The sequence below is a fragment of the Camelus dromedarius genome, chromosome 1 (genome assembly GCF_036321535.1).
Source record: "Camelus dromedarius isolate mCamDro1 chromosome 1, mCamDro1.pat, whole genome shotgun sequence".
Classification (NCBI taxonomy): Eukaryota; Metazoa; Chordata; class Mammalia; order Artiodactyla; family Camelidae; genus Camelus; species Camelus dromedarius.
The window spans coordinates 106,393,161-106,407,133 of record NC_087436.1 but is presented as its reverse complement, the minus strand read 5'-3'; the positions used below and the strand labels follow the sequence as shown (position 1 = coordinate 106,407,133).

Genomic DNA, 13,973 nt, shown 5'->3' with positions numbered 1-13,973 from the left:
GATTTGATGTGGCCCAAGAATGTAATTTGCACTCTTAGAAACTCTGTTTCCTACCTATTTTGTGTAACAACCATATAATTTGCAAGTTGGTAAAGATATTCAAATTCAGATACATGGCACTATTAAAGTAATGAACAACTTCACTAATAGCATGCCTTCTGCAATTGTCGGTAACAATTCTATTTTTATGTAATGTTTGAGCAATGCTAATAGCACCATATTTCCTGGGATTGGGCCTATAGTCAGCAAGACAGTACAAGTGTGAATCCTTCAGTACGACCAAAGCAGTGCCCCCTGGCGTTGTGCAATGCAGCGGCCCTCAGATTGCCTTAAGGAACTACCTTTAAAAGGCCTAATTCTCTCCTAGGTACAAAAGACAGTGTTTATACAGTTCTTTGAACATCTTAAAAAATAATAATACTCATGCAATAGGTCCCTTGAAATTGCAAGGTCATCCTATTCAGCCTTTCCAAATTAGGCATTAGGCATTCATCCATTCTATAACAACTTTCCCACACTGACATGCTACCAAGCAAAAAATAAAGTTTAATAAATAAATAAAAATAAAAGGAGAGGCACATCCTATTCCTTTTTTGCCTCTTTTAACAATCTGCAAATAAAACCTCTAAATCCGGTAGATAAAGTTTTTTCCCTTAAATCTTGATAATTAGAAAGAAAACTAAAAGCCAAAACACCAGCAGGATACTGGGTGCACAGAACATGCCTCTTCATACTCACTTGCAAAGCTGAATCCATAAATGATAACCCCCAAGACGCGTGCCATTCATTTCACTGCAGTGAAAATAGGTGCGTGGCAGGTTGAGGGAACACTCAGGACAGGGGCTCACACGGGCTACTTTTTAATTCACAAGGGCATGATGACGTGGGAGGGCACCTGGGAGTCACTGCTCAATGAACTCCACAATAGGGCACAAATCTGAAACCCAATCTTAGCCAGATATGGACATAAGAGCAAATATATACAGTATCATGTGCTTTCCAACAGCCCTGTGTCTCGAGGGAGCTCTCTGACATCAGCGGGTGAGACAGGTGGTTCCCCTTCCAACTGTGGAAAATAAAACCCCACTGCAGCAGCACTAAGTAAATATAGCTGTACTGTAATTTTTCCTTGGTGCACGCTCCCTGTGATTTCTGTCGTGTGATGATACTTTATCCAAGGAACTCATGCAGGGCATCCTTCCATGCTGATAACTGATTAAACATTTGCAAACTGGCTGAAACCGGCATTCAAGACACGGGTCGAGGACTCTGTTCTGCTGCTCCTGTTAGTAGAACCAGTATTTCTCCTCTCGTTGTCAAGTGTCTGCCCTAACCTCTGCTGGGATATGTCACCCTTTGTCCCGGGGACTAATACAACTCAACAAAATGACAGAGGAGAGTCAGACCACCTGAAAATCACATGCACAGAGCAGGTCAATACCAGTCACATCCAGTTCGAGTCTGAGAACTAAAATCAGCTGAGATGTATTAAGCCCTTTGTGGCCACAACTATTTGCTTTTGCATTTAAGAACTGTTAGCAGAAGAGCACCCTGTAACTTGGGTACAAAATTACTTAATTCAACTTCTATTTCCCTTTCTGAACATAGATACTTTTACACTCTGACAGCCGCTGGCTCTCGGAGCGTTCTCCTTTTTGTTGTATCTCCTTAGAAACACAAATCTTGTTCCCTGGCAGCGGCGGCTCTAAGTGCTGTACCACAAGCCCAAACGAGCTTCCCCTCGCAGCTTTAATTCACAGTAAGTGGCATGAAAGGAGGTCAACCCTTCTCAAAAAACACTCCGAGTTCTTCTCCACTTCGGAATCTATTTTGGAAGCCACACTCCCTGGGACGTAAAGAGCAGCCTCCCAGTTCGAAATTCAGGCTGTAACTCCTGACAACTTTAGGGAATGGCCCTCCAAGGGGCCAGAGCAGGGTGATGATCACAGTTTCAACTCCCGATCATAATTCTCTCAGGAAACTCCTCGAGATGAGAAAGTCAGTGACTGCCACCCCCTCCTTGCCCCCAAATAACCCTCTCATTTGAAAACTACTTACGGTATGCATACATGTCATAGCTTTTCTCTCCTGAGGTGTTTATTGAATGCTTAACCCAATAATACCGTCCTAATCCCGGAAGTTTCCATGGTAACCTACCGCAGTAATAAACAAGTCTGGAGAAAAGGAAAGAGCCTGGTACTCCTGGTCCCCCCTCCCCTTCAACTTTCAAAGAACAGGGTTTTCTCTACTTCCCTAATGTTCAGAGTTCAGAGTTTTATGAGCTAGAATAAAAATAATAGCAATGACAAAATGAGATCCAACATGCAGTGAATATTTGCTACGTGCCAAGCGCCGTGCTGAGTACTTGGGTGGATGATCCCACTTGCTTCTCGCGCTAATGCTGGGAGCAAGTACTATCATTATGGCCATTCTAGGAATGTTTGCTGAATCTTAGGGAGGTTAAGGAACTTTACTAAAGACTAAAAGCTTAGGTACGTGGGAGACCCAGGACCTGAAGTCAGTGTTGTCTGATTCCAGACATTTTGCCGACTGTGTGGAAAAATGGCATTTTGGCTTGTGCCCCCAAGTCCCATAACTGAGACACCTGGGAGTCTCTCCATGAGTCAGAAGGGAACCGCAGCTTCACATCCAGAAGGAAAGTAAAAACACCGCACACATCTAGCTACAACTGTCAGGGATATTTAAGAAAAGGCAGAACTCACACAGGAACTCAGCCAACATGTGGCACCCTGCTCCGGTCAAAAGAAGTCATACCACGAATCTCTTTGAATGTGATCTTGTCAATCATTTAAAAGAAGGCCCTTTCTCTGTGGGTCAACCTTTAAAGCCGACTTGGGGCGTCTGACTCAGATCACTGAGAACACCCCCAGAGAAAAAGAAGCCCTTATTATAATGCCACTCTTCTCCCTAAATGAAATTATGACTCCTTTTGAAGATGACAGTTGCAAATAAAGGCCTGATTAGAACATGTTTTGATACCACACGGCAAATGATATTACAATACTCTTCCATGTTCCAATTCTGCTTCCATGCAAGTCTACACTACAAAGCACAATGTGTGTATCTCACTCCAGAACAGAACTCAGCAGGTAGACCTTACGCTTGACTCTTAATATCAATAACTGAACAAACTTACAATATATATTTTATAGCCTTTGCTTGGAAATGTGGTCAAATATGAAAAGGGGGCCATTTAAAACTCATTGTAGGGAGACCTCAAGCAGTAAAGCACATGCTTAGCAAGCACAAGATCCCGGGTTCAATCCTCAGTACCTCCTCTAAAATAAATGAATAAATAAATCTAATTACCTACCTCCCCCTCCCCGCAAAATGAAATAAAATAAATTAATTTAAAAACCATATTATAAAAAAAAACTCATTGTGGTACAAGTCTTCAGAAAAGGAGGCTAAAATATGTGGTTTTCTAATCTCTGATTTATGAAATAAAGAAAGCAAACTCCACTGAATGTATTTCCTCCCCAAGAAATGTAGGCTTGGAGAACTTTGTGGCTCTGGTCTTGAAACAGTTACAACTGAGATCTGAAGTACCTGGGTCACCTGGCGGACTACAGGGCCATCATTCAATGGGGCAGGTTCCAAAGTCAATGGCCAAGAATTCAAAGCCAGAATAGGCTGTGTCCTCTGATACCCTCACACCTCCTGGAGCCTAGAAGAACAAAGGCAAACTGGATGGCCTATGGCCATGTGGGGAGATAGGCACGTGTTATTAATTCTGAATTCCTCATGGCCACTATCACTACCACGCCTTTAAAAAAAAAAATCAAAGCCACACTGATTGAAACTGAAAAGAAATTAAAGTTGGATACTTCGGTTTTGTAATATTTTGAGATCTGCTCTGAAGGTAATGATTTAAAAAAGAGAAACTGACTTTCTAAAAGAGCATGAAGCCAAGTTCACATTCATGGTCCCTTTCTAGGTATGCAAATTATGCTGCTAGGAACAAACACTTCGAAGCAGAATCTAGTTCAGATGGACGCGGAATACACTGGTCGTGAAGGCTGTGCCCTCAGCAAGGAGAACCGGATGCAAACATGAGGACGAAGCCACTTCAGTGCACTCCATCTCAGTCCCACCAGCTGAACTGCTTACTTTCTGTGTCTCCATTTTTCTAGATGTTTCTAAAAAAACATAATATCCACCTCGCAGTCTTGTTGTGGGGGTTCCACAGGATAAGCTGAGGGGATGAAGGTAAGGGGTGTGCAGAATTAACGCTTCACCTGCAGTGGGAGCTACACAAATGCTCGCTTCCTTCCTTTTCCTTTCCTTTTTCAAGTTTCTCAGATCCAACTATTTCTCTGTCCCTCCCAGTCTTTCTTCTCCCTCCTTTTCTAAGGTGTTTTTAAATGAAACATATGCAATAAAGTTTCTGTGCCGTTTACCCCGTGGAGTAGACACGGAGATTTATGAATACATACACGCACATGAGGAGAGGGCTCACGCTTCCCTCTCCGGGGGTGCCCTGCCCACTTACAGAGGGGAGAGAAGAAGTGACAGCTCTGCTTGGAGCATAAAGTGAGTCTTAGCTCAGTGTGTAAGAGAGGCATTTTTAAAGATCGGAGACTAGTGTGAAAGAAAAACCTGGAAAACTTTTAAGTGGAAAAAAAATACTGATATTTGGGTTTATTGCCCATGCTTTAGTCATTGCAAGTTTGGGCAAATGTATGAGGAAAGAGATAGTATAAACTGCCAGCAAATGTCACTTGCTTCAAAAGAATGAGTGACAGACAATGTCTACATTTTCCAAATGTAAGCATCTCTTTAGGTATTTACAGGCAAAATTATTAAGGACTAAATACAAAATAAGACAAAATTTGGGAAATGCAGAAATAGGTGAGATGCAGTAATTTCCCACTCAGGAAAAAACAAAAAACAAACAAATAAATAAACAAGGAAAACCTGAAAGTTGGTTTACTCATACGCGCCAAAGCTCTCTTTGAATCGCTGCATCATAAAACTACTGTAGAAACACCCAGAGTTCAAAATAAGTAAAAGAAATTAAACTGGTGACCGGGGAGAGAAAAAGATGTATTCGCAGAATCCATTTCTTGTTTTTCTAATTATTATGAAGAGCCACCACCACTTGAAAGGGGAACAGGGAAGAGGAAAGAAAACACCTTACTGCTTGGAAAATTATCCACAAAGAATCCGTCTCTGCAATTCATGTCTACAGTCGTTATTTATAGCCTCAGACGGTAACTCGAGACTTGTCAAAGGGTGCGAAGTGGACTTCCTTCTCCTCTGCATGGGCTCTGCCTCCTAAATGCTAACTGTTCACGATCTTCCCACTTTGTAAAGGTAGATAAAGTCGCCCCCAAAGATTACAGTCGACAATGAAAGTCCTTGCTAAAAGACTTGGGCCAAAGAACCACTGCAGAACTACACATCACTTATCTGTCCACACCTAGCCATCTGGCTGGGAAAATACGTATCTGCCAATGTGTAGATAAAATGGAAAACAGCCAACTGGTGCGAGCTGAGAAATCAATAAGAATCCACTATGCTCCAAAAGACGGTCTAGCAACATGCCAGGTGCTTAACCTCTGTAAGGCTGTGTAACTTTCTGCCCAGAAAGTGCTTACAGTCTAAGAGTGAATAGGTTGGACTCACCGCCGATCAACACACTCACACGTGGACAGAACGACAGCAGGTGTGTTGAAGCAGAAGAGATGGGGCTCAGTCAAGGGCCTGAAAATAGATCTCATTTACCTTATAAACAGCCTAGAATAAGAATGCCAGCCAGACCCTGTGAAGACGTTAGCGGCCCTGCTCCACATGTCATTCAAACGAAAAGCCAGACTGACTCATTATTAAATTATGTGCATAAGGAGAAGCCCAGAAGAGTTCAGTCCTTCATCACAGTGGCTGTTTCCAATGATTGATTTAAACAAATGTAACAGTCTTTCAAAGGAAAAACTCTGGTGCCCCTGCATGGGTGCCCTGCTTTGCTGAGTGCCCTCCTCACTAGTTTAGGGTAGTGTTGGGTAATTCCGTGTGGATGCCAACATGCAAATATAGGAAAACAGAGACGTCGTTTGCCAGGACATCGTCCATCCATTCATGGGCCCTCTGGTCAAAGTTCTGGGATCCAGAAGAAATGATTGTAAGAGACATATGTGGCTGGAAAAGAGCATGTGGATTCCTCTAGCTTTGGGGGAAGCCTGCTGGGACCCCAGAAGGATAAGGGACAGAAAGAGGAATTGAAGAGGAGACAGCATTTCCTTTAAAATAACACCTACTTGAAGGCAGAATGAGGCTCTGAAACTTCCTGACTCTTTGAAATGAATGAAGATACTTATCTCCCTGGGCCTCTACGAAATCGGGACGACACCACTGTCCTGGTGGAGAATATCAGGATCAGGTTCCCAGCTTGGCACCTGCAGGTATTTGGTTAAATGTTAGCTTTCCTCAATACTAAGGGGACTAGAAAATAAAAAGTCCTGGTGATAAATGATGAATCATACAAGGCCCAGTGTTAGCTGCGAAGGGAAATACAAAGAAACATGAAAAAGTAGTGAGAGCCAAGATCTGGCCCTCGACCAGGCTGTGGGATGCAGCTGCTAATGTGGTATCACTGAAAATCAGTCTTTAACCCACAGAATTCCAGGGCGTCACTGGAAGACCAGAGATAAAACATCAATAGTAGTTCAAAATGGAAATAGGCGGTTTTTAAAAAACACAATCCAATGTATGATATCCATCATGCATCCACGACTCTTCTAAGTGTTTGTACATATCATCCTACAGAACGGGAACTATTATTATCTTTCATTTTCAGATGGAGAAAGAAACACAGAGAGAAATTCATGTTCCTGAGGCTACACATCTCATAAGTGGTAAGGTTTGAACTTGAACCTGGGCAGCCTGGTTCCAGAGTGCATGCCCTTATAACCTTTGCCCTAAACTGTCTCCCCCTGCTGCCTGACAAAGTGTTTAATCTTTTCTAACTAAATCTGTGTGATGTGTGATGCTGCACAGTCAAATCGGATCAGGCTCCTGGCCTGGCAGAGCCCACAGTGTAACAGGGATAACAGGACCTGTGAGTCTGGAGCAGCTGTGCAAGAGGAATCTGCTGGACAAAGAGCAGAGAAATCCAGGCTGCCTGGAAGAGCACAGGGAAGGAGAACAGGCGTCGGCTGAACAGTGCCCTTCTCCCCTCGTCCCTCCTTTGAAACCATCCTCTGTGTGCCCAGCACAGTGTGGGGCTCACCCCATGGAAATAATTGCCTTTGCCACCTTTTCATTATCAAGATATTTCTTGATAATAGTATTTTCTACCAATTTAACACACAAATAGGAATAAAATACAATCTCTCCTTTCTCAAGGAGTTGACGATTTTGTGGGGACAGACATATGAACTTAAATAATTCTACTATGAGTTTACATGGTTTGGGGTGATGACCTGAGATGTTGAGGTGACAGACGTGATATGCAATTAGAGTCCTGATCTAATGACACCAACAAGTTCTGATAGTTACCTGACGAGCTTCTTAATGGGCCATCGGTCTGACAGTATCTGTTGTTCACTACTGATAAACCGGGGTAAATGACCATGAATTAACCAAGAAACACATGTTAAACTATAATTAGTTGATGCCTTTCCAATTCAACAAAAGATTGACAGTGCCAACCAATGGACTAGAGAAACTATGATATATGAATATGAATTATCTCATCAGGAAATACAAACTAAAACGCACATCAGGAGGTTCTGGAAAGCACCCATTCTTAAACAAATGCCATTCTCAAGGCTGTTCAGGATCTGAATGCCCCCAAATATTAACAATCACAAACTGATTCATCACAGAATGGAAAGACCAAACCACAAAGAAACCATCAGGATTATTTTAAAAAGATATACAGCATGCGAAACTACTTTTTAAGTAGAAAAAATGTCTTAGGAAAGGTTTAAAAAAAGAAAGAGAGAATTCCAGGTGAAGAGATGGCTTTTTCAAAAGCAGGTTCTCAGTTGCTAGGCCAGGCTGAGCTGAGCGGCAACATGGCACACACAGACAGAGCCTCGCGCCCGTGACTCTGATGGTGAGCTTGGCTCAGAGCCACATGACCTGAGGAAAGGTAGAAGGCTCCCTGTGCCTTATTTCCCTACCTGTAAAATAGGGCTCGCTGTGTCTACCACTTAGGGTCTCAGGAGGACTCTATAAGAATCATAAAAGATAATAACCTGATTATTTATGGGTCAGTTCGGCTAGGCTATGGTGCCCAGTTGTTCAAACACTGATCTAGGTGTTGCCGTGAAGGTCTTTTGTAGGTGTAACTGACATCTACAATCAGTTGACCTTAAGTTAAGCAGATGACCTTCCATAATGTGGGTGGACCTCATCCAATCAATTTAAAGCTGTAAGACCAAAAATTGAGGTTGCCCTAAGAAGAGGGAATTGTACATCAAGGCTGTAACCTAGAAATCCTGCCTGAGTTTCCAGCCTGCTAGCCTGTCCAATAGATCGATAGATTTTAGGCTTGCCAGCCTTCCCAATCATGTGAAGCAATTTTTTCAAATTTCTCTCTCTCTCTCTCTCTCTCTCTCTCTCTCTCCCCGCCTCCTTTTCCCTCTCCCCTTCCCTTCCCCCATCTCCCTCTTTCTCTCTCTCCCCACCATGTAATAAATAACCATATAGAACGCAGGCACTTTATCAGCAGTAGATCAACTAGTGAAATGTCTAAAAGCCCAGGAATATAATTTTAATGTAATTTCAAAAGTAAATTAGGATTCTCAGAAGAGAGGAAATGCAAAAAAAAAAAAAAAAAAAGAAAAGAAAGAAAAAGAAATTTAATATTTAAAGCTATTTAGGACATAATCTCCATGAAAACAAAGACATTGCCTTGTTCACAGTTATGTCCATAGGTCTAAAATGGTAACTGAACAAGTTAATAAACTTGTGGAAAATGAATGGATGCTAGAATTCTATAGCGCCATAGAGCAGATAGGAAATTTTTTCCTATTACTTGGTATCAGCCCAAACCATCTGACTTCTGAGCTAACAGAGCATCATGGAGGAGGCACGTATTGATTCATCTCTCTTTACATCCATCCATTCACAGAACATGGCACTGAGAACCTGGCACTTTCTATGGGCTGTGCTAGCCTTCAGACTATGAAGATGAAGAAGGCAAGTCTTCCCTTTGGAGCCCCACAGGCTGCTGAGCGAGCAGACGAGTAACCAAGTATAATTGCATTAATAGGTTATGTTGGAGTAAAGCAATGCAGGAGGTGCTGGGCAAGCTCAGAGAGTGGACACCTAACTTCCTCTGGAAGGGATTCGTTCATTCATCCACCCATTTCTCTGTTTTTACTGATATATAGTTGATTTACAATGTGTTAGTTTCTGGTGAATAGCATTGTGATTAAGTTATACATATATATTCTTTTTCATTATAGATTATTACAAGCTATTGAATATAGTTCCCTGTGTTATACAGTAGGACCTTGTTGTTTATCTATTTTATATATAGTAGTTTGTATATACTAATCCCAAATTCCTAATGTATCCCTCCCCCTCCTTCCCCTTTGGTAACCATAAGTTTTTCTATCTCTGAGTCCATTTCTGTTTCATAAATAAGTTCATGTGTGTCATTTTTTTAGATTCTACATATAAGTGATATCATATAATATTTGTCTTTGTCTAACTTACTTAGTATAATAATCTCTAGGTCCATCTATGTTGCCGCAAATGGCACCATTTCATTCCTTTTTTATGGCTGAGTAGTATTCTACTGTGTGTGTGGAATACTTCTTTATCCAATCAACTGTTGATGGACATTTAGGTTGCTTCTATGTACTGGCTATTGTAAATAGTGCTGCTATGAACACTGGAGTGCATGTACCTTTTCAAATTAGAGTTTTCTCCAAATATATACCCAGAGTGGGACTGCTAGATCATTTGGTAATTCTATTTTTAGCTTTTCAAGAAATCTCAATACCATTTTCCATAGTGGCTGACGCAAATTACACTCCCAACAAATGTGTAAGAGAGTTCCCATTTCTTCACACCCTCTCCAGCATTTATTTTTTGTAGACTTTTTAATGAGGGCCATTCTTAGCAGCATGAGATGGTACCTCATTGTAGTTTTGATTTGCATTTCTTTGATAATTACATGCATTCATTTCTTAAGTGAATCTTTAAGGTAAACTCTGTGTCAAATATTCTTCTATGCCCTAGGAGTACTCAAATAGCACAATAAATAATAGTTAAATTGTTAATAATAGTTAAATATTAAATTAGAGTGCTTACTATGTTTCAGACATGTTCTAAGGCTTTTACTTTACTTACAGATTCTCTTCATATCACTAGGGAATCAGGCATGTGTTTTCCATACTGTTTCCTATAAGACAATCATATTGGCACAAATTCTCATGTTTACTCTTCAAAGAGTTGTTGACCGCCAACTACTTAGAAGGCACACTGTTAGGCACCAACTTGATTAACACACAATCTCTGCCCTTAAATTTAGTGGAAGAAACTAACATATACACAAATGACTACAATATTGGATATATGATGCCAACAGCCTTGCAAAGGCCTTATCATAAGCATAGGGATGCCATCTCCAAAACTTCCCCCAAACTGGAGAATATGATTATGAACATAACCAACAGAAATGCATTGAGAGTGTTTTGTCCTACTCCATGCAAGAAGAATAAACAGAGAAATATTGTTAACAACATGCATTATGGATAGACCTTCCAAACAATATTTAAGAACAAAGCCCTCTCCTTTCTGTGACTAAGGACTAGACTGTATGTTAACTGCATGTTAACATGGCCCAGACCTAACACAGTGGCTTGGGATGTCAGTCAACACCAGTGTTTGCACTTACCTTCCAGACACTAACACTAACATAAAATACTATTTCTCGAGATCTCAAAGTTAAATGTTTGAACATCAAAACAGAAGGTGTTGATATGAATATCTTGCATTATTGATAAGTAGCTTGAATTTGTCATCAATTAGCATCAACTATGTATTGCAACAGTTTCTAAATGCCTTATAAATAACTGTAGTTTTAATTACACGGGGAAACTACAACATCCATCAACATTCATGACTCCTGCTAGGTATCGCCATGGTCCCAGAAAGATTCACAGTCACTTAAAAGGTTACAGCAAGGAAAGAGTTAAAGTTTTTGTATCTTAAAAGAAAAACACCAATTTCCAGGAAACAGAAGTCTAAACTTTCTTGGAAAGAGAGGGGGAGACAGAGATAGAGACGGAGCCAGAAAGGAAGAAAAAGAAAGAGAGAGAGAGAGAATAGTGAGCACTGGGGAGACAGCAGTACAAGAAAAGGAAGAGTCCCCAGCCAAATCAGAGATGAGATTATTCAACAGTCAATATGGGTAAAAAGAAGGGGAGGTTCCTTTGAACAAAAGGAAAATGGGCTATTTAATTTCTCTTGTACTTTTCACTGAACCCATTCATTTTTTCAAAGAATATTTAAGATGTATATCTTATCTATTTCCAAGTTAGACACATACAAGACAATAAAAATGAAAACCAGATCAAATCAGGTTAAAAGGAGCAAGGAAATAATCACTAGGTATGTACTTGGAATGCACTGCATTTTTTGTAGCTGAGTTCTGAGTTTCCTGGCTATTTGGACAAAAATCAAAATGTGTTGGGTTAAATAAATATTCAGTATTCAACAAAAGGAGACGGGACTTCCCTGACCTCTCTAAAACAATGATCACCCCATCCCTACTCCCAGTCATGACTATCTCTATTCCTTCTACTTTTTTCTTCAGTGTTTATCAATATTCTAAATTTTGTATCTTTTGCATATTTTCTGTCCCCTTCCACTAGAATGTAAGGTTCATGAGGACAAGAGTCTTGTTCTTTGTTCACTATTTTATCTTAGTTCCTAGAATAATGCCTAGCACCTGGTAGATTATAGGTATATAAATGTTGTCATGTAGTCAAGAGTGATTTTATTGGCAATACTAAATTCCAGAAGAAATGTATCATGGGGTCCCCTAAATAAATTATACCCATAGACTATGAGGTCATGTTGGGGTGGGGAAATAGCAGGCTGACAATCCATGACAAGCATCAAATAAGAGGCACATGCAACTGTGTAGTGACAAGGGAAGGGAATTTGGAGCCAGAGGAACTAAGTTTGGCTACCAAGGCCACCTCCTCCCACTCTGTGCCTTCTACCAGGCAGCATGGCATCCTTGTGAAGCATGTGGACTCTAGAGTCAAGCAAACTAGTTTTAAATCCTGGCTCCAGAAACTTATAAGCTGTGTGACCTTTGGCAATTTACTCAACCTCTCTGTGCCTCAGTTTTTTCATCTATAAAATACAGATAATAATAGGACTCACCTCAAAGGATTACTGTGATAATTAAATGAGCTTATATGTGTAAATCAATCAGAACATTGCCTAGCACATAGTAAAACTAAGTACTGGAAATTAATTTGAACTTGTGCCCCTTATTTGTAAAGCATGGATAATAACTACCCTTGGAGTGGTCATAAGAGTCAAATGAACTTAATATATGTTAATGTGCTTAAGGTTTTGAGTGGATGACTTAGTTTTTATCTTCATGAGTGTAGCACATGTTCATCATTAAGTTTTTCAGAAAAGATGGAAAGGAGACAGTAAAAGTCTTCTACATTCCACTAAAGAGTAACAACCACTGTTAGCATTTTCTTGTATAAGTTTCCAGATTGCTTTCAATGCCATATCTATATACAGATACAGATGTGTTTGTGAAAATATAATTTTTAAATAGCATTAGACACATACAATATACTGCTCTGAAACCTGCTTTTTAAAAACTTATTAGGGGTGTTATCTCACATCAGCAAATAGAGATCTGCATCATTCTCTGTAATAGCTGCCTAGTATTCCACTGTATGAAAGTGCCTTGATTTATTTAGCCAATACTCCATTCACAGACAGTTATGGAGTTTCCAATTTGTGAAACTGTTTGGTAAACTACAAAGTAATATGCAAATATTAGCGATCATCACCATTATTTTTAAAATAAATATCTAAACATCACCATTAAATTTTTGAAAGGTCTTCTTTCACTATTTCTTCAAACCCCTGGAAATGATGCTTTGATCTAATTGTATTTATACCATCATTCAAAAAGCATGGCATTTTGAGGATCCTACTTCTGAACAGGAAAACAACTATCAACTACTAAATCAGAACTAGGGGAAGGCATTAAGGACTATTCCTAAGAGCCCATTTCTCAGTACAAAGACTCTGTCCTTTTTGGGCACGTGCTGCCTCACTCACTCGCCTCTGCTCATACACTGACCTCTCTCACTGATTGCCACCCTTTTCAGAATCTGACCATGGTTTCAGAATCTTCTTTGACAATGAATTCCAAGTAACCATTGTCAAACAACTGGAAGAGGCTAGAGAGATGAAATGTATTTGCTCATCCCAAGTTCAGGATAGAAAGAATGAAGAGGTGATATCCACAAGCACTTACTGAGTAGCTACCACGTAAGGTACACATGCTGGAAGTGGCAGATTTTGCAGCTATATTATTTACATCATTGCCCCTCCTATATTCTGAGTTTCTTGAGATTAGGAACCACATCCTGACCTCCTATGCAGACTCACCTTTGTCTAACAATGCCTCGTAAGAGTAGGTGCTTAATAAATGTTGCTCACTTGTGGATGAGCAGTTGAAATAATGTTTGAAGTCCTTGATCTCATGTATTTTACAACCTCATTGATTAATAACTGAAATTATAATGAAAGTGCCAGCGTATTTTCTGAAAATAAACCCTGCCAAATTATTTCTGGTAGAATGGAGTTAGATGGAGCATCCAAATGCATGAAAACAAGTCACTGAGAATTGCTACCCTTTTTTTTTTAACAATAAATTTTCTCCCTTAATTAATGTTGTGACTTAAAGCAAATGTGCATGGCAGGAAACAGAGGGCCCTGCTGATACC

General features: G+C 40.3%; 1 protein-coding gene across 2 annotated transcripts in view; it reads right to left on the bottom strand.

Annotated features, from left to right (window-relative positions):
• The window catches only part of PPARGC1A (PPARG coactivator 1 alpha), a 291,632-nt gene that overhangs the window by 111,040 nt on the left and 166,619 nt on the right, over nucleotides 1-13,973 (bottom strand). Inside the window, exon 1 of one of the 2 annotated variants that reach the window (XM_010991048.3) lies at nucleotides 739-819. The exons of the other annotated variant lie outside the window; for it this stretch is intronic. Coding sequence (XP_010989350.1) covers nucleotides 739-756 — 18 coding nt within the window. The 5' untranslated portion in view covers nucleotides 757-819. Of the gene's footprint in view, nucleotides 1-738; nucleotides 820-13,973 lie in introns of those variants that run through there. 2 annotated transcript variants of the gene reach the window in all.